Source organism: Anolis carolinensis, chromosome 4 (assembly GCF_035594765.1).
Source record: "Anolis carolinensis isolate JA03-04 chromosome 4, rAnoCar3.1.pri, whole genome shotgun sequence".
NCBI lineage: Eukaryota > Metazoa > Chordata > Lepidosauria > Squamata > Dactyloidae > Anolis > Anolis carolinensis.
Window position 1 is genome coordinate 39,989,897 of NC_085844.1, and position 22,141 is coordinate 40,012,037.

Genomic DNA, 22,141 nt, shown 5'->3' on the forward strand with positions numbered 1-22,141 from the left:
TTTGCTGCCAGCTGTGTGGACTGCAGTCCATGTTATTTGCCAATGTCAGAATTAAAACAATGGCACTGTGCTATGATTCTTTTTGTAAAAAAATAGAAAGCCTTTTATTCTGTACAATGATGATTTAATTCCAAGCATTTCCTTTCCTAGTGAGACAGAAGGCAGGCCAGCTGTACATTGAAAAGCTGACACCATCCTGCTTGGATCAGTGAGCTGCCCATGTTGTGGAGAGCTCTTGATCTAGCCCTTGCTCTACTGGGATTTGGTATGGCAGCTCAATGACATGCCCCATCACCTCCAGACTGGTTTCTGGGATCTTGAGTGCACAGCTACTTAGTAACATACTTCTATAGGGATTCTGAGTTGTCATTGTCATCAGTTTAAATTCTGTTTTAATAGACTGAGCAAACACAGACAGAATCGTGTACTTTAGAGATGAAAACTGGAACCTGTTCCTTCCAGAGAATAAAGCAGATTCCAAAGGAACACAGATTCTGTATTACTCAGCCAGAAAGATAGCAGAGTTTCAACATTTAATTCATATTTAATTATATTCTTATTCTGAAAGCATTTCCTTATAAATGCATACATCAAATTAAATTAAACAGGCTTTGAGGGATTTATCTGATCAAAAATATGGGCTTGTATTTTTAAAAAATAAGAATGAAAACTGTATTCAGTTTGATTCCAAATAATTGTTTTCAAAGAAAGCTATACATATTTCCTTCCATTAAAGAAGGGATGGAAAACATGTGAACCAGATATTGTTGTTGGACTGTAATTCCCAATACTCTTTGACAGCAATGTCACTGGTGAGAGTTTGTAAGAATGGCAGATCTAAAGCACCTGGAAGGAAAAGTGTTTTGCATACTTGCATTGATATTCTTCGATAGTTTTCAGCCTAATCTACACTTGTTGGGATATTGCAGGTTATCTTTCTAAACAGTTGCTATTTTAAAATCTTACAAGATTGATGTAAAACCTACAAATGACTTCAGACATGGATCTGAAACAGTCCTTCCTTTCATAAAAGCAAATAATTCCATTAGAAGGTCTAAGAAATTTCTGCTGATGCCTCTTTTTCACCTTTACTATCTCTCTGGAACAAATAGTGGGGAGGCAGGCAGAGGGACAATGATAGAAACATTTCTCATCCTTGCACATATCGGCTAAAATGGAAAGTTAGATTTATCTAGAGCAAACCCACTGTATAAATGGAACTCACACAGGAGTTGATTTACCTCTCGATTCACTAGCTTTCCTATGGTTAAGACAAATACTTGGGTGCAGGTTATGGAACTGTTGGCATCTAAATCTATGGCAAAAAAGAGAGAATAATTTATTATTCTTGTTTTATGTGTGTTTCTTCTGGACTTGTCAAAATGGGGTCAAGTGAATTTTTCTCTTTAGAGTGATATATAGTGCTATGGAATTTACATTTCTCATCATGGAGAAGATAAATGAATACTATTCCTCACCATGTTACAGGAATGAAAATTATATACTGCTTAGTGCAGAATGTAATGCATACATTTCCCATGTAATGTAAGGTTCCGTTTTTACTGACAATAAAAGGAAATCTCATTCAACAATATATTTATGTCTTACGCTGAGATTATACATGAAATATATTCACTAACTGAAACCAGGGCTACTTTGGCAAGTAATGTCAAATGTTTGTCTAAAAGTTTAGTGCAACAACCCTGAATAAAATGTATTTAATTTTGGAGCTATGTTACAAACATGGCAGCGTGCAAATACAAAACGAATGTTAACTTCTACTCTATAGAAAGGTTTAATGAAGGGAACAAAAAGCCCGAAGTTACAAATATGTATGTGGATAGGGTGAATGAGAGAGGAAGAGATTTCAAATGTACTGGCAATGTTCAAATGTGACAATAGGACAAACTTTTGATTTATCATTCATAAATAGTATGTTTGTGTATTTCAGTCATTCATATTCACTTATTTGTCCTCCTAATAGTGGGCCATGCCAGAATCTTGAAGGAATGCTTAGAAATCTGTCTTTTCTTTTCTTTTCCTTTTTCTTTTTGGATGACAACTTCCAGCATCCTCTGCCATGTGGCAACTGGCCATGCTGGCTAGTAAATGTTGTTGTAGTCCAAAAAAGTAATGTTTCCAAGTTGTGGTCTGAAGTCGTGGATCAAAGTTGGATTCTCATTCCTGTTTTGTCAGGGAATGAAAAACTAGGGCCTGGGTTCAGATGTAACAGAAATCTTTTGTTTTGTCATTAATATCTGGCTAGTTTAGTAATTCCAGCTATTGAGGAGAGTTAAGCGGCAGTGACTGGGCAGCACATGCTTCAACCATTGTGACCTATTCTGATATCCAGTCACAATCACTAAATGGTTAGCATTCACAAAAGATAGACTCATTTCACTATTCAAAGAAATAAAGTGTCAGCTTAAAAATACTTTTCGTACTTCTCGGAATTTAACCACTGACTGCAGAGGAAGTTAAAGCAGCATTACTTTTCATTTCCCCCAAATCAAGAAAATGAGGGAGAACAAAACGAAAATGCATTCAAATCTTACAGAAGATTATAAGGACAAACAACATTCTCACAAAGGGTATTTGTCTTCAACAGAATTTCCCTGATAAGCAAAAAGATGAAAGAACAATAAGAAAATGACAAAAATACTAAAACATTAAGATTTTATCTAAACTTTTTAAAAACATGTATGAATCAGGCAATGGAATAGTTAGAAGCACCAAGTGATGGCTAAGGGTTTCAGTGAATGCTTCTGGTTGATGCTTTTATGCTCTTCTCCCCTACATTAAAAGAAGGCAATTCCTGACAAAGAAATGTTACGATCCAATCTGTTTTTACCACAGCATAAATACCCACCAGCCTAGTTACTGTGAATCCCTAACTTCACAACTGATGGTGCAATTGACACAATTTATTCGCTCATAAACCATCAAAAGTAAGAAAGAACTATATGAGTCTTTGAGAAAAAATCTGGATGCGTTGGAAACTGTTACACAACTTCTGAGAAGAAAGTACAACTTCCTTTACCATTTTTACATTCGCCTAACACCCAATGCATTTTTTCTAATAAAACTTAAAATACATTTTCAGTAAAGCTTGTCAATATATTCTAACATATCTGTAACCTAAAGAAATCATCCAATTGCTGTTTTGTGCTTAACTATTCAGTAGGTCCTACCTTTGCAGCCACTGAGGAGTTGGGCTTCTCCAGCAAGTCCCATAGCTTTTTCCTTTTGTCTGGGCAGCAGGCATTATCGAATTCTTCCCCTTCTCTTTCTCTCAGTGTCTCTGCCTCCCTCCTCAGTTCTTCATTCATTTGCTCTTTCTTTTGATGGTATCTTGCCTGGCAACAAGACTCTAGATATATTTCATCAATCCCCCAATAATCAAGTTCTTGGCCAAAAGAGAGAGCACACATTTCCTCCATCATATGTAGCTTTCCCGTTCTGTAGAAATTTAAAATGGAGGTGAAAGCACCTGGGTGTCTATCGAAGAAATATTCATTCTCATTGAGATTATAGTCATCACATACTTCTAGTAAGGAATCATTAGTATTGCAGTCTCTTAGCTTCCCTAATCGTGTCCGTGGAAGTCTGTCTAAAGTCCTCCATAGAACTTCATGGTTGAGACCACCTACATTGATTTTGACTCTTCTAGAACAGGCTTTGCTCCTGATTATCTCCCCTGGTTCTGGTGGAAGCGATTGGGTAGACCTTGAGGACTTCTTATTCATCCCTGGAGGAGCCTTTTCGGCCATCCTGACAAGGATGTAGCAACAAAGCCAGAATCCTAAGGAGAACGAACTTGTGTAAGAAGTCAAGTTGGGTCTTCTTCAGGGAAATTTCTCCATTCCCGAAGCTGAAAAGAAATCCAAAGTTTAGAATACACTTAGGATAATTTTACAAATTTCAATGCTATAGTAAACTGAGATAGTTTCAACAGAAAGGTTCCACCTATGACAGTACACTTCTTATGTGCTTAAAACTGTATGTAGATATTGTGGTAGCTGTAAAAGATAAAGACACTTTGAGTAGTAGGTTTGAAAATTCTTTGTTTCATGGTTCATTCATGTACCAAGCTGATAGCAGCATTCTATATGATGAGTGAATATGTGACTGTGAGTGAATGAATTAGGTTATGTGGGTGTGTTCATTTGACTAGACTGTTGGCAGCACTGAGTTAATATTTTAACGTCTATTCTTCCTTAGGCTTAGGTAAGTACTTGGGAGATGGTTCAGCAGTTCTAGAAAATTGCTGCTGAAACAATTCCCAAAGGAAAAAAGTATATTTTCAAAGTCAAAAGCATCCCACACCTCTTTAGTGAACTGTTTGTTCCCCAAGGCCCTTAGCTAAATATATGCCACATACACTTGGAACTTCTAGACCTTTCTGGATAGTCAAAAACACACAAAACATACACAAATTCTTTAGAATTATGTTTGCACTAGTAGTTTATTATCCCAATCTTCTGAAAAAGATGTCTGCAGGTATGCTTGCTGGAAGGGCTGTTTTATTGAAGAGTACCGAGTTCATTGCAATGCATAGGAACAAAGGAGGCTACCGCTGGCCTACTTGGTTTAGTATTATTTATGCTGACTGACAGCAATTCTCCAGGGTTTCATACCAAGGTTTTTCACAGCCCTACCTAGGGATGCAAGACATATGCTCATGCAGATGTGTGCCAGCTCCATGTATAGTAGAATGTTTGCTCCATGTTTCATATTGATGTTTGATATCTTTTTAGAAGAAGTGGAAAGAAATTCTACAAAAGTAGAATGACAGCCTCCAAAATGCTTCATAGTATTTTAAAACAAGCTCCCTAAAATGATTGTAGGACATTACTGTCATAAAAAAGGAGAGTCTGATGTATGAAAACCCCTTGAATTTCATAGGCGTTTCTTAAGCATGTGATTTCAGCAGTTCTTTCGTCTGCCTACAGTAGATAGTATTCATTGGTAGTCTCTATCCTAGTACTAACCAGGGCTAACTCTGCTTAGCTTCTAAGATCTGGTACGTTTATGGACATTAGACCCCTATTTGAAATACATTTTTAAATTTAGTATAAAATATGTTTGTTGGAAAAGTTAGATAAAATAAAATCCTTTCTTTGTTCACATGCATTATTTAACAATATTCGTATTACTCCAATAAGTCTTTTCTGCCATCATGTGATGAAATAAATTCCACTCTTCCGAGGTCTAGATAGAATTGCCCTTTTTCAATCAATAATGACTACAATCACATTTATCTAATATTTCTTTTCAGAAGATCAGATAATGCATTTGAACTTGTAGGGACAGATGGAGAAATAAAAGGGTATTCCAAAATTCACCTTTTTTTGCAGTGAATTATCAAATAAACATATTAACATCTTTGTCACCAGTCAAAATAACTGCAGGATCAAGAGACAAAAAGGCTGTGCCTTTAAAAAAAGAATCACACTATGAAGTTGCTTGCTGACCCTTTATGGCAAACCAGAAAAGACAGAAAACCAAGCATCTAAGTATACTGAGGCCTTAATTCCATAATATTGATCTTTACTCATTCATCCATGTCACTTGACAGCATTACTTGGGAAGATAAATGTCATAACAATCTAAACCCAGCAGGCTGTGAATTTCTGTACTACTTACTTTTGAAACAATTTCCCTTAGAATGTCTTTAACACTTTAAATCTTCAAAAAAAATGAACAATGGAAACATAGGGTAGACAGCTTATATAAAATGCAACCAAGAAATCTGCTCCAATATATTTTTCTGCTTGAGTCACAGCAGCAAATGGTGCCACCAGCCAAAATGAATAATATCCAATACAATTCAATTTATTTTAGCCATTAGAGGCAGAGGCCCACAAAAACAAATAACAACATAGTGCAATTCCTCGATGACCAGCATATGCACCATGTGAGATTACTTTTTTTCCTATGCAATGGTAAAGCAACACTGACAGGCAAGTCAGAGGCATGATTGGTCAAACTAGCAGATTCAGTCTGCTCTGTATGTCTGTTTCTCAAACCGGAAAACAACTTCCTAGAAAAACTAAAATAGTTTGGAGAAGTGGTGAACAAATAACAGAGAAATCAGTTTTGCTTTTTAAAAATGTTTTTCTACTTTCTCTGATAGCAGTACACCAGCTATTAACCATCATTTTGTGGTGTCACCACTGTATTTTGATACAGCATGGTTCTACAAGATCATTTGTTTACAACCAGATGTGTCCTAATCCACTTACTGTATCTTTTTAAACATAAGTACAGTAGAGTCTCACTTATCCAATGTTCTGGATTATCCAACACATTTTTGTAGTCAATGTTTTCAATGCATTGTGATATTTTAGTGCTAAATTCGTAAATACAGTAATTACTACATAGCATTAATGTGTAATGAACTACTTTTTCTGTCAAATTTGCTGTATAACATGATGTTTTGGTGCTTAATTTGTAAAACCATAACCTATTTTGATGTTTAATAGGCTTTTTCTTAATCTCTCCTTATTATCTAACATATTCGCTTATCAAACGTTCTGCCAGCCCGTTTATGTTGGATAAGTGAGACTCTACTGTATTGAACCTATGAGGTCAATCAATATTTACTTTTTACTGTCGCTATATTTTTCATGACTTCAAAATTGAGCTAAGGGAACCCCATTTGGGGTTGGGACCCACAGTTTAAGAAGCAGAGTCCTAAAGCATTTCCTTGGTTGCAAAATTGGGGGGGGGGGGGATCCAAGAGAATACCTCGCCCTTGTAAGTACTTTTATTCTTGTGTACAGTGCAGTTTATATGTTCCATAATGCACATTTGTACAACCCAAAACTCAATCTCCTTTAATGTAAAAAATTTGAAATTATTTGATTGATCTCTCCTTCTGCAGTATTTCTGATTGTCTTGGTAGGGGCTCCAATGGCATCTTTGTATTTTTAGTTTATTTGATGTACTATAATCTAGTCTCTGATGCTGTCACAACACTGAGTCATGCTTTGTAAAGCTGCAGAATGATCTTTTGTTGCTTGGCTAACTGGTTCCTTGTCAGAACTCATTAGCAATACTTCTCTCTTCATCTGACAACTGTGGGCTACCTTCCCAAAAATCTGTTCTAGTACACCCCTCTTAGGCATATGAGGCAGATTTCTGTCTTATCTGATCAAATGTAAAACAGCAATCATTAGAGATCTTTGTTTGAGACCTAATGATCTGAAGTGTTACTGAGTACTGTCTTGAGTACTGAGCACTGTGTTGATAGATTGGACTCTAGTCTTCTAGGGGAAGGGAACTGCCCTTTTTTATTCAAGTTGTAAGCTCATGTACAAATTGAAGGGTTTTCCAGGGAGGTCACAATTTCAAGCTCTAATCTCCTCCTACAAGATGGCTCTCTTTCTCATCCCTTGGAAGGAGAGATTTCAAGATGTCTTTGATCTTTGAGGCATCATTCCAGAGGACGCATCCTCAATATGTTTGTCCAAAGCTTGGAAAAATTACTACAAATCCCAGAATCCCCTGTCCAGCAAAGCCATATTGTCATGGGGATACTGGTACCCATAGTTCAAATAGGCAATTCAGAAATATGTACTGATGGATTTTCTGTTTGACATAACGTCTGTTAAAGCTACACAACATTTGTAAAAATTCAAGGCAGTAGCCCAGATTTTTTTTTCCGTGCCAAGAGTGACTTGAGAGACTGCAAGTCGCTTCTGGAGTGAGAGAATCGGCCATCTGTAAGGACATTGCCCAGGGGATGCTTGGGTGTTTTTTGATGTTTTTACCATCCTTGTGGGAGGCTTCTCTCATGTCCCCGCATGGAGCTGGAGCTGATAGAGGGAGCTCGTCTGCGCTCTCCCCAGGTTGGATTTGAACCGGCAACCTTCAAGTCATCAGTCCTTCTGGCACAAGGGTTTAACCCACTGCACCACCGAGGGCATATAGAAGATATATGAATAGCTAACTCATTATTTACTTGTTTTTACATGTTGGATTACAATAAGATCTGAGCTTATATCTGCATCCTGCTCTTGACATCATTGAACCTTGACTAGTGACAAATTGCTGCCACTCCTACATCTGTTGTGGATACTTCTAGGACTATTATTACAATTGCATCACAATCTCCTAAAGCTGGAGGCTACACAGAGGTGTACAGAAATCTATTGCTATACTACAGTAAACATTCAAGGACCTAGCAAAAACCCATATCTGAAGACATGTATCATTGTTATACCATTATTTGTTTGTTAAAATAGATAGTTCTGCTGTTTGATTAAATTAAATACATGTAGATAATAAATATGAATGATAAATAATATTAACCTCCATTTTTAATAAGTTTGAAATTCAGTCATCAGTCACAACAATGAATGACACCATAAAAACCATACCGTAGTATGTAATGCTACCACAACAGTACTGACAAGCCATCCAACACCATTTCTAGTGAACATGTCATCATCCTTTAACATAATGACACTCAGCACAGACAGAGCACTTTTTAAAATGAAAAATCCCAATATCTACAACAAAAAGAAAGGGAAAAGCAGGAAAGAGTATAAAGAAAAGAGGGTGGGTGGAGTTATTGTTAGATTATTCTGTGACAAATATTAAATATGTCACAAAGGAAGAGGAAATTGTTTAAAGGAAAAAAAGAAAGATAATTATCAATATACTGAGTTTTCTGAATGTCCTGATTACATCTATTTTTTCATATTAGTTACAAGGATTATTTACAATACCAAATCTACGATAGTAATGGAAGGAGTAATGTTACGAAATAATAAGTCCACTACCGTATCTTCTTCCAGTATTATCTTACAGTCTTCTAGTCAACCATGTGTTGATGTCCTGGTTTCTCATGGATAGGAGATAGCAATTATAACTTGCAGACTGAATGAGAAATTCTCATGGGTCAATCCCATTCCCATTCTGTCTCTAAAGCAAAAAAGAGCAAATACTGGAGGCAAAAATTTTCCCCAGGAAATATTTGAGGACATACAATCTGCCATATCCTCTACAAGAAACCCACATTTTTTCCTATTCTGCAAATCCCATTTAGGTTGCATTTTGTCACATTTGGGCTCCCTGGGCTATTTTAGGTCAATTTTTGCAACTTTGATATGGAGTCACATATGCAGTGTTCGAAGGTCCAGAAGATAATCAGATGATTGATGGTCTTAAAATTTGCTGAGTAGTCCAGACAATTCAACAGAATCCAGTTTCCGCTGCCTTTCTCTCTCCCAAAGATGTCTGTCAACCTCTTGCCCAGTGTAGTTTCTATTAAAGACAGAGGAGCCCTATTCAGTTTTCACTCTGGAAATCTTAAGTGAAAGAGAACCAAAAATAGAAATTGCACAGGTATTCTGACATCCAGTTCATCAAATATCACTGATATTCCCTTTGTTCTAGACTCTGCTGATGGTTTGGATGAAAGCGGGATGGACAGTATCCTTCTCACTGTAACTGTTAGGGCAGTGGTTCTCAACTCTGTGGGTCCCCAGGTGTTTTGACCTACAACTCCCAGAAATCCCAGCCAGTTTAACAGGATTTCTGGGAGTTGAAGGTCAAAACATCTGGGGACCCACAGATTGAGAACCACTGTAGCCTGGTTGCCTGTAAAGAAAGGCAGGGTAAAGAACAAGAGTTGCAAAAGGTCATAATTGGGGCCGAGAGTTCAGATTTTCCAAGCTTTACCTCCCAATTTCACTGGAATTTCCCTAGCTGTGATCCCCACTTTCCCTGGAAGAGTTTCCCTATGATGATTCAACAGATATGGCAAACATGGAAATTGTAGTTTCTCAAGGTTCCATGTTCTGGTTCTGATTCTACAAAGAAAAATAAACAGAGTGTTATGCTAGCGATTTGCAAAAGATGGAGATAAGTACTTGTACAAAGACCATAGTACACCCATACCTGCACATGGGGGTTCCCGGCAAAAGAGGTTCCCTTTCTACTACTACAACTTGACCTTGTATTCCCTGTAAGTACTGCTACAAACAATGGCTTAAAGGTAAAGTGTTTAGTTGATAACATATTGCAAAGAAAGGAATAAATGGTAGCTATGGATGTGTGTATGTATGCTCTGCACAACTTTAAACGATTTAAATGATTTTGGGTAGGAGTGAGGAAAAGGTTTCAGGAGTCTCAGTTTGAGGTATGGGCTCCCTCTATTCACCTTGACAGCATCTTTGTCCTTGCATTTCCAATTGCAATGTTAGCTCTGGGATTCCTAATGATGAAGGCTTGAATGCTTTGCTAGAATAGTTCTAAGAAAAAAATATTATGTTACGTGCCTTCCCTACAGTTTTGAAGCATGGCTTGTTTAGGGTTTAGGCAAACTCAACATACCCCACCTACAATTTCCATAGAATATGTGATACAATGGGTCAGATTTTAACCGAATTTGCAAAAGGCAAGAAGTTAATTGAGGAGACCCAAAGGGAACTGCAGAGGTTGGCAAAGTTACCTTTCTGGATAAAAAACCAAAGCTGCCCTAAATCCAATCAAAGGAGAAAGTGGGGATATAAATACAATAAGCAAACAAAAATATCTTACAAATAATGTGGTCATAACTATTGGAGCACCCGGTAGCACAGTGGGTTAAACTGCTGAGCTGCTGAACTTCCTGACCAAAAGGTTGGTGGTTCGAATCCGGGGAGCGGAGTGAGCTCCTGCTGTTAGCCCCAGCTTCTGCCAACCTAGCAGTTTGGAAATATGCAAATGTTCAATAGGTACTGCTCCGGTGGGAAGGCAACGGTGCTCCATGCAGTCATGACAGCCACATGACCAACAATGGTGTTTACTGACAATGTCGTCTCTTCGGCCTAGAAATAGAGATGAGCACCAACCCCCAGAGTCGGACACGACTAGACTTAATGTCAGGGGAAAACCTTTACCTAACTATTGGTAGCAAACTTTCCTGAATATGATAAAGATTGCACATTTGGCAAATTCTTCACAAAATTCTTTCACCCAGCCATTCTTATTTTTGACAGGGTGGGTTTATCTTTCATCTTCACATCATGCTCTGGGATTGAGAGGAAATATTTCCAGCATATCTGGGGCATGGGAGTCGTAATTCAGGGTTTGGTTCTTATATTAGAAGATAAGAAGATCCCTGCAGGGTCAGACCAAGGTTAATCTAGTACAGCATTCTGATTCCAGCCAGATGGGCATGAAAGTGAGGTCTTTTCCTGTGGTTTGTTGCTACTACTACTTATTTCTGGCAGATAGACAAGTGACACACACACACACACACACACACAGCCTTTGAATATGGAGACTCCATTCGCTATCATACTGAGAGTTCTCTCATTTATGGATTAATCTGATCCTATACAGCTAAAACACAAGGGTTTTTTTTTTGTAATCTCACACCCTTCAGACTCCACAAATCACTCCTTTTTTTATCAAAATGGGATAATTTTCCTCTCCAAGCAGTGTCCAGAAACAGGATGCAAACTTCTCTCCTTCTTTTAAATTTTTAAAAAGGAATATTTCAAAACCTTCCAGCCACTAATGTTTCTCTCCTCCAGTTTTTGATATTATGATCAGTTTGTGTAGTCCCTGGAGGATCTCACAGGCAACAAATTAATTGTCAAATATCATAGCCACATTTAAAGTTTCTAACCTAGCCTTTATAACAATCTGTTCCATAGTTCTTTTATGCAAATTTAGAAAAGCCACATAAAAAAGAGCTTCAATATTAGTCTGCTTAACATTTATATAGAAGAGGATATTTCAGCAAGTGTAGCTTGTTATGCAAAATATGTCAATTGAAATTGAGTCTTCTACTCAACTTTTAAAAGATATAGGTGCCCTGTACTTTTTCTTATGTGTCAAACCTATATGCCAGAGTGAGAATTAAGCAGCCTTCAAATGTACTGCAACAACCAGCATCTATGCCTAGCATAGCTAGTCACAAGGAATGGTGGAAGCTGCAGTAGGCTTTCATTCCTACTATCTATATATATAAAAGAGTGATGGCATCAGGGCAGCGGACAAAACAACAAAACTACAGGCCCCCCAACCTCGAAATTTGACAACACAACCCATCATCCACGGCTCTAGGTTGATACAACAAAAAGAAAAGAAAAATAAAGTCCTAATTAGAGGGAGAGGAATAATTGTTTTTATCCAATTGCTGCCAGTTACAAGGCTAAGTTCCACCCACTTGGTCTCCTAGCAACCCACTCAGCCCAGGGGACAGGCACAAGAGTTTGGAGAGACCTCTAAGGGCCATCCAACCCAACCCTTTCTACTATGCAGCAGGACACAATCCAAGCATTCACCACACATGGACAATGTATACATACTATACAATACTACACAGGGACATAGACCCTCTCTACCCTCACCACTTTCACAGTACACAAACAACCAAATGCATACTAAACATAAGGACAACCATACAACAGACATTCAATACCACCACTACCTCAACAAGTTCTCACCAACACCACCAGACAACGCCACAGCAACGCTTGGCCGGGCATAGCTAGTAACTACATATAATGCATCCAGGAGTCATGAGTGCAACACTACTTTGTGAGAATGCTCTGCAACGATGGGGAATCTATGACTGAAGATGGGACAGGAACAGAGAAAACTAGTACAAGGAATGCAACAAGTGGCAGTTTGGGCATTGTAATCTTTGAAAGGATATAATTTGAGTTTGCAGATCACAACTACACTGACTTTCAGTTTGCTTCCTAGCGTAATTCAAAGTGTTGGTGATGACTAATAAAGCCTTACATGTCTTGCAGCCAAGATATCTGAAAGACAGCCCCCTCCCATAAATTTGAGATTATCAGAGGAGACCCTACTGCATGTCTCAATACCTTTTGAAGTTAGGTTGGTAGGTACACATAACAGGGCTTCCTATGTAACAGTGAGTCAACTCAGACAGCAGCATTTCCCATTATCTGGTATTCAAACAGACACCTCCTCTGAAACAGGGATTCTCTTTAGCCAATGCAGGTCTTTGAAAAGTCTAAGATGATGAAGGACCTGAAGTGGAAGTAACTAAAGAAAGTATAATTAGAAGAGTTTGGCAGTTTGAGTGAGAAGTGTAGCATTTACCACTCTAGGGTCCATAGTAAATATTTTATTTAGGGTGGTCTCTTTTTTTTTTTTCATGGGAAGGCTCAGGTGCTTATAGCAGCTGCAAGACAAGCAGTAAGTGCTATAGCAACTGTATAGCCAGCATTTTAAAATCACAGACATTTAGTAAAGGGGAAAGGATATCTGTTAAATATCTGCTTGTCTGTCACACTGCTCTTTAAAAGCAGAGGGATCCAACTATGAACATGTCATGGTAATCTTTCTTAGTTATAATAGTTACTATGGCTCCATCCTACAGATTCCCAGGCTTTGTAGTTCAATTAGGTATTTTTTCTGGCAGATGATTCCACATATTTCAACAAATTACAAATGCCAGCATTCCACATAATTAAGCCTCAAAGTGGTATCAAAGTACTAGATATTGATCTGTACCTTCAAGTCATTTCCGTTTTATGGCAACTCTATAGAAAACTTATTACAGGATGTGTGTTTTGGAACAAAATTTGTTCAGTGGTTGGGGTTGTTGTGTGTGTTTCCAGGCTATATGGCCATGTTTCAGAAGTATTCTCTCCTGACGTTTTGCCCACATCTATGGCAGGCATCCTTAGAGGTTGTGAGAATGCCTGCCATGTCAACAACCCTGTCATTCCGGCCATGAAAGACTTTGAACCCTGGGCTTCAAGGCTGTAGTCCAATACCACTACACTACACTAATTTGTAATATGAAAGACGCCTAGTGCTTTACTCAGTCTCTCACAAACAAGAATTAACGATCAAACAAGTCTTTCTTTTATGGACAACATTTTCAGTTTACATTGAAACTATTAAAATGATTTAAGCAAGTACAAGAATGTAAAAACAGACTAGTTATTTATTGCGTCCTACCATACCTAGTGAAAAGTGGATTCTGAACATAATTTGTTACTTAAATAAGAAGTTGATATTTTTGGGAGGAAAAACATGTTCCTTTATGGACCAAAAAATAACAAGGGAAGCATTTTTTGTATATGACTCTAGGTTGCATTTACTGTATACGACTCTAGGTTACAGAATAAGCAATTTCTTCACATTCTGCCATGGAGCTCTGAACCTGCGTTCCCTAACATCCACCACAGAAATCTGAGTCACTGTACCACAATGACCTATTACTTCCCACAAAAGTGCAATATTGGTAAGTATGAATATTAAAACACAAATAAATAAGGCTTCCCTTTCAAATCTCTGAGGTCAATGCAGTACAGTAAACCTGAATCCTAGTTCTGACTTTGACGACCCAACATGAACAAATGGTTGAGCAGTCATATATTTCATAGTCAATTCCTGGATAAGAACCTTTCGGAACTTTCACATTATACAACGAGAGGGCTTTGATTCCACTTTAACTGCTATGGTTCAATCCCATGGTAAACACTGTAATATATTTGAGACATCCTCCAGATTAAGCCCTTTTAAGTTTAATTAATTTCAGTGAGATAATTAGAAGTGCATGTTTAACTGACTCACTGAAACTGATGGGGCTTAATTCACTCAGTTTCAATGCAGTTGTACCCTGCATACTGAGGTCCTATCACATTACATAATTATAACATTTCAATTCCTTTTCGACTACCATTTTTCCATTTTATGGAACCCTGGGATTTGCAGTTTAGGGAAGGGCATTTTATAGCCTCACCAAATGACAAATCCTAAGATTCCACCGGATACAGAAATAGCCATTAAAGTGGAATTAATGTGCTGCAATTATTCAGTGTAAAATGGTCCTTGGAAAGTACTGTACAAAACCAATCATTAGTACAAAGAACCGAATATAGCAATTGAAACGACAATCCACTGAATGTACAATTAAACTTTAGAGCTCAGGATGGTGCCCCCAAATGTTGTTGGGACTGCAGCTTCCATTCCTCCTAGGCCAGAATAGCTAATGGTGAAGGATAATAATGACAACTGCAAACCAACTGGAAGGCTGCAAGTTGTCCATCCCTGCTTTAGTGATTCAACCCAATGCCTAGTGATCTGTGTGATACCATACTGTGATGTATCACACTAAAAAGATATTAGACTGGAGTTTTGAAAAGTTACTCTTTTGGATTATAATTCTCAGTATCCCTAAGCTCTCATGATACTTGCCCATTTGAAATCAGGAAAAGGCTTCTGTGTTAGCTTTTTCTCGGATTTATTAATTTCCCATATTTTTCAAGTTTTATTTCTTTGGTTTTTAAAAATTAATATGTAATATGAATGCCAACATTCAGAATGTGCACCTTTTCCAACAAAACTCCAGTTAGTGATGAATAAATATGTCAGTGAGTAGTAATCATTCGTCATAGTTTAAAAGCAGCACAATCCACAAGAGCTATAGCACTTTGTCACTGCAATCTGTGTCACATTGGTTTCCTCACCACACCTCAGCTCTGCCAGAATCTGCTTGTTCTTTATCCTTAAAAGTATGGCTTCTATGTTAATGTCTTACTTTCAACAATGATTCTACAAAATCCCCAGCTTTCGCCCCGTGTAATAAAGGAGAACACTTTCTTGAGCCTACCTCAATCCCAAGTTTACATGTCAAAGCTATTTTGTTATCGTGTCAGAAGAGACTTGAGACAATACTGCAAGTTGCTTCTGGTGTGAGAGAATTGACCATATACAGAGACATTGACAAGGGGACTCGCAGATGTGTTACCATTCTGCTGGGGGGCTTCTCTCATGTCCCCGCAAGCTAGAGCTGACAGATAGGAGCTCACCCCGTCTCACCAATTTGAACCGGCAACCTTCAGGTCAGCAGTTCAGCCGGCAAAAGGGCTTAACCCATTACACCACTATCTTGCACTGTATCATTTTTCAAGGCAACTTCATGAACCCTAGCAAGCCTCATGTAAAGGAGATGCTTAAAAGCAATTCCATTTAAATGAAGACCCATATTTTTCCATTTATAGGGCTGAATTCATGTGCAATTTAGGAACTCAGTGTTGGAGAGACCTCTGAGAATTTACTAAATTTCTGTTTTATTGGGATAATACAATCTTGATACAGCTCTCCTACAGCTCACATCCTCAGCATATTTTTTTATTCACATGAACTCCAAAGAATTCTATGGATGTCTATTTCATTTATTTTATAGATGTGGAGCCTCCAGTGGTGTAATGGGTTAAACCCTTGTGCTGGCAGGACTGATGAGTTGAAGGCTGGGTTACTGACTTGAAGATTGCTGGTTCAAATCCAACCCAGGGAGAGTGCAGATGAGCTCCCTCTGTCAGCTCCAGCTCCATGCGGGGACATGAGAGAAGCCTCCCACAAGGATGGTAAAAACATTAAACATCCGGGCGCCCCCCGAGCAACGTCCTTCCAGATGGCCAATTCTCTCTCATCAAAAGCAACTTGAAGTTTCTCAAGTCGCTACTGACATGAAAAAAATTATAGATGTATTGTATTTGTATGCTGCTTTTCTCCCAAAGTGAGACTCAAGGCAACTTCTAAAACAATTAAAAATACTCACAAGAAAGTCCATAAAAACATGTTTAAACATTTCAAAAAGCAAACATAACTTTAAAAAGAATACAAGTTCTCCTATTTGTTAAAAGCTTGCTTGAGCAGGAACATCTTTACCTGCTGGTGAAAGGAAAGCAGGGAGGGGCCATCCTAGCCTCCTACAGAAGGGAGTTTCAGCCACTGCAAGAGCTGTCTGTCAAGTCCTCACCAAGCGGGGCCAAGAAAAGCCTTCCTATGTAGATCTTAGGATTGTGGAAGGTTCATATAGGTCTTTCAGATAGTCTGGACTTTAACCGTATAGGGTTTTATAAGTCATGACCAGCACTTTAGTTTATTTAGCATTCTTTATTTGTGTTTAGAAACAAAGCAGTAGCCAGTGCAGCTGCTTTAACAGGGGAGTTATATGACCCTGATAAAGCCTTCTGAGCCTGCTGTAGTTTTCAAAGTCAGCACCAGGTTAGGTGAGTTACAGTTGTACAAATGGGAAGGAATCCAACATCCAAAGGAACAGGCACAGCTGGCACATTAGTTCGAGCTACACAAATGCACTCCTGACAATTGCTGACACCTGGGCATCCATCTCTCTCTCTCTCTCTCTCTCTCTCTCTCTCTATATATATATATATATATATATATATATATGAACAATGATACATAAAAACATAAAAAATAAGCTCCAAAATGTAAAGCTCCTTAAGTGCATTGGTTGTAATGACATGGATACATTAAAAGTTGGCTTCTATAATATCTGTAGTGGTCAGTTATAATATCCAAAAGATTTTCTTCTTTTGAGATGTGATAACTTTCTCCTATGCTAATGTATGAATGTTTAGCTGTCAGTTTTATCACTGCTGACTGTCAGTTTTAATGTATTCTAACGAAAGAAACATACAGCAGAGTACTGAAAAACTCCTAGTGAAAACGTTTAGCAGAGATTACAAACTTTGCATGCACTAGAGATGAATGCATGCTAACAAAAATTAAGAATGCTGAAAACTAAATAACAGACCAGACAACATAAACTGTAGTATAATTACAAGCACACCGGAGAAGAGCATTCTTGAAGTCTATTTCTTCCTCCACGCTGTTGAATGCCAAGTGGCAAGATGTCAATTAAACTTGTAGCAACAGTGCAGACATAAATAAATGCATGCACAGGCATCAAAAGATGTTTAAAATGCTGAAGCTAATGGAAAGCTGCTTAGAAATACAAACATCCTATAGAGCACCCTTCACCTCCTAAAGTGGATGACAAGATGTTTTCATGGTTATCAAACAGATGGAAGTGCCAGCAGCATGAGCATTCACTAGATTATAATAACAATCAAACAGGGGAATATTGGTGCATTTAAAACATCTGTTAAGATTTATGATGGAATCTAAAAGTCAGTGAAAAGTTTGAAAGAGATTAGATTATTTTGGAGGGCAAATAATATTAGTCTGCATCTCATTCTGATTAAATATAGTTTTCCAGTGTTTTAGATTTCTTTTAATAGCATCTTCCTGGGTCTCAACCCCAACATGGAACAAGCTTGAGTTCTGGGAGTTACAGTCTAAAAAGTAACTTTTCCAAAATGCAATCTTTTTTCCAGATACTTTGGTAAATTTTTTTCCACATGATCTGATTTTTCTATCACTCAAGTCAAAAGCAATCATTAAATTGTTTCCAGGATGAATTCGAGTGGGCCTGTTTTTAGCTCCCTAAAAATTGAAATTCAATAACATAGCCCCTCAGGGCACCTTATCCACTGTCTCGCTTGAACCTTGGTTGGCGCTCTGAGAAGCCTGACAAACCTGGAAAAAGGTCTGCCTGTTTTAGAAGCAAAGCTCTCCTGAGTACCCGGCAGGTCTCACCCTTTCGAAGCCTCCCCGGCTTTGCTGCTATTCTCCTCCTCCTAAACCGACCCTGGCAGCTTTTCGGCATTACAGGATAGGATTATTGACTGAAATCTGTTTCGCTTAGTGTTCAGGGCATGATGGCTGTTTGTTTGCAAAGTGACGCTACTACCTCTTGACAAATGTTGCATGCTGCCTTTAGAGGTGGGGAAGAGAGAGCAAACAACAATTATTCATTCATTTCAGTGCTGATGCGACAGCTGGAGCTTGGGTGGCAAGTTAAAATGTTGAAGAAACTGTAAATACACTGCTTATTTTTATCTTAATCATTATGTAACTTGATTTGAATGAAGTCCAAGCGGTACTATAAATATGGACAGTACGCACATAAGCTGTATACATGGACTTACTTGTCCTCAGCATTAGAAAGCAGAGATTCTCAGAACCATAGAATCGTAGAGTTGGAAGGGACCTCCTGGGCCATCCAGTCCAACCCCCTGCCAAGCAGCAGGACAATTGCATTCAATGCATTCCCGACAGATGGCCATTCAGCCTCTGCTTAAAAGCCTCCAAAGAAAGCGCCTCCACCACACTCTGGGGCAGAGAGTTCCATTGCTGAACAGCTCTCACAGTGAGGAAGTTCTTCCTAATGTTCAGATGTAATTTTTTTCCTGTAGTTTAAAGCCACTGTTCTGTGTCCTAGTCTCCAAGGCAGCAGAAAACAAGCTTGCTCCCTCCTCCCTATGACTTCCCCTCACATATTTATAACAGGGGGGTTGCACTGCCTTTTGGGACTGAAATGCCCCAAATCCTCTAGTCAGCGTGCAGAGTGGGGATTCTGAGACTTTTGAGTCTCAGAAGGAACTTTCCTAAGCTGTACTTTTGAATGCTCCAGTCCTCTTGAATGAATGTGTGCAATAAGTGCTCCACTGCATGCACTAGAGATGAATGCATGCTTACAAAAATTAAGAATGCTGAAAACTAAATAGCAGACCAGACAACATAAACTGTAGCATAATTACAAGCATCCTCTTGGATGAATGTGTGCAATAGGTGCTCCACTGCACAGATAGAAAAGCAAAGCAGGCATCATTTGAAAAATAAAAACCTGCACAGTTGCACAACTAACTCAGCTTGGGGTGTAGATGCTTCTCACGCATGAAGGCACATTTACAACTCTGCCAATCCTTGTTGTGGTGGAGTTCTTTCAAGTGCAAGGAGGCATCTTGGCTCCAAACAAAGCCGGGGGAAAAGAAAGGAAAGGCACGTTTGCTTCTTGCTTTTGTAGCATCAGGTTACTTTGGTAAAAAATCCATTGGTGGAAGAAAGTGCAGCTTTTCTGCCTGGAAAAGCAGAAAGGAAACACGCTTCATGGTTTTGTGGAAGGTCCCCCACAAAACGAAGGAAACAAAAGAAAAAAGCCCTTTCCTTTGGCATTGAGGAAGGAAAAGGAGGGCAGAGTGAGACCCCTCACACCCCTTTGGTTTAGAAAGAACTCCAGGCATCAACTTTGATCGGAAAGAGAGAGAAAGCAACTCTGTAGAGCAGACATGGGCAAAGTTGGGCCCTCCAGGTGTTTTGGACTCCAACTCCCACAATTCCTAACAGCCTACCGGTCCAACTTTGCCCATGCCTGCTGTAGAGTGCTGTTGAAGGCTTTCATGGCTGGAATTACTGAGTTGCTGTGAAGGTTCCGGGCTGCAAATGAATGTTGCCATTGGCCACCTTGATTAGCATAGAGTAGCCTTTCAGCTTCAAGGTCTGGTTGCTTACTGCCTGGGGAAATCCTTTGTTGGGAGGTGTTAGCTGGCTCTGATTGATTCATGTCTGGAATTCCTCTGTTTTCTGGCTACCCGTATTTTTAAAAAAAACTCTAAAATCAGGACAGTAAATAAAGAACACCACTGAGAAAACAGAGAAATGCCAGACATGAATCAATCAGGGCCAGCTAACACCTTCCAAGAAAGGATTCTCCCACAAGAATGAGATTTTCCTGCTTCTTGCAGGGGGTTTGAATGAGATTTTTGAATGAGATTTTCCTGCTTCTTGCAAGGGGTTGGACTGGATGGCCCGTGAGGTCTCTTCCAACTCTACGATTCTATGATTCTAAGAAGCAGCCTGGCTTTGAAGCTGCAAGGCTATTCAATGCTAATCAAGGTGATCAATTGCAACAGTCACACTTGCCTCAGACAGGCAAGAGTTCTTTCTCCCACCCTGGACATTCCACAGATATAGAAATCCCACTTGTGTAGTTTTCCAATAGACCTCACAACCTCTGAGGATGCCTGCCATAGATGCAGGCGAAACGTCAGGAGAGAATGCTTCTGGAACATGGCCATCCAGCCCGGAAAACTCTGTCGAGGAGCGGGCGGGGATGATTCATTCATTCATTCTTCTTCCCCTTCTTGTCAAAGCCCCCCGCCCTCGCTCGCCCTCCGCTCCGCCTCGCCAGAGACTGACTCCCCACTCAGAGGCACTCACTCAGACGCGCGCCGCCGCTTACCTTCCTCGGAAAGACCCCGCTCAGCATAAACCCGAGCGGAGGGGGAAGCACAAAGGCATCCCGGAATCCCCCGCCGCCGCCGCCGCCTTTTTCAGGGGCTGTTCCTCCGCTCAGCTCGCCTCCTCTTCCCCCTCCTCCTCCTCCTCCTCCTCCGCCGAAGAGCGGTTGCCGCGTTTGTTTGGGTTGCTGTCAGGGTGGGAGCGCGCCTGGCCCCCCGAGAAGGAGCGGGAAAAGGAGGAGGAAGAGCCGCCCCCCGCCCCTGCCACCCCAAACACCATCTCCTCAAGGAGGAGGAGGGGGAGGCGAGGCAAATCAGTGCCGCGGGCGCTTCAGGATGGCAGCAGCGGCAGCAGGAGGAGGAAGCAGCCGAGGCAGCCCCGCCGCCGGAATAATCTCCCCTCGCCTGCCTGGGAATTGGGCGCTGGAGGCGGCGGCGAGAGCAGCAGGAGCAGGAGCGTCGCCTGGTGGGGGTGCGTGCATGCATGTGAGCGCGGGCGCGCTCCTGTGTGGACCAACCTCGGTGGGTAGGCTGGAGGCGCGCGGGCAGGAGGAGCGCGCGGTCGAGGAGGCGCGCCTCGGCTCTGTCCCTCGCCAGAGAGCGCGCCCTGGGACCCTATTCGCATCTATACATATATACACACACACATGTATACACATATACACGCCCCCCGCCCCCTTCACTGCTCTCCCGTCAAGGAGCAAAGGCCAAGATACCTTCTCTCCCAACCTTCCCTCTTCTTGGCCTGCGCCCACCCACACGCACCCACAATATTATTATTATTATTATTATTAATAATAATAATGTAATATCGCAGTTCGAAAAATCAGCTGATGACCCAAAATGCAGACTGTGCAAGGAAACTGACGAAACCATTGATCATATCCTCAGCTACTGTAAGAAAATTGCACAGACAGACTACAAACAGAGGCACAACTATGTGGCCCAAATGATTCATTGGAACTTATGCCTCAAGTACCCTGTTTCCCCTAAAATAAGACATCCTCGGAAAATAAGACCTAGTAGAGGTTTTGCTGAATTGCTAAATATAAGGCCTCCCCCAAAAGTAAGACCTAGCAAAGTTTTTGTTTGGAAGCATGCCCGCCGAACAGAACACCAGAGCATGTGGGATCAATAAGTGTACATACCATACAGTGCTGTACATGGAAATAATGGTAGTAACAAGAAATTCTTGATAGGAATCACATTTTGTCTAGTTATGCTGGTTTGTGATGACAACTACTGTACAGTATACAATA

At 39.9% G+C, this 22,141-nt stretch overlaps 1 protein-coding gene across 1 annotated transcript in view; it reads right to left on the reverse strand.

The window, feature by feature from the left end:
* Positions 1 to 21,376, reverse strand: part of kcnb2 (potassium voltage-gated channel subfamily B member 2) — a 192,111-nt gene extending 170,735 nt beyond the window's left edge. The window contains exons 1-2 of the mRNA XM_008108584.3: positions 20,885 to 21,376; positions 3,192 to 3,871 (exon numbers count right to left, since the gene is read on the reverse strand). Of these exons, the coding sequence (XP_008106791.1) occupies positions 3,192 to 3,770 (579 nt within the window). The 5' untranslated portion in view covers positions 3,771 to 3,871; positions 20,885 to 21,376. The remainder of the gene's footprint in view (positions 1 to 3,191; positions 3,872 to 20,884) is intronic.
* Positions 21,377 to 22,141: the final 765 nt, after the last annotated feature.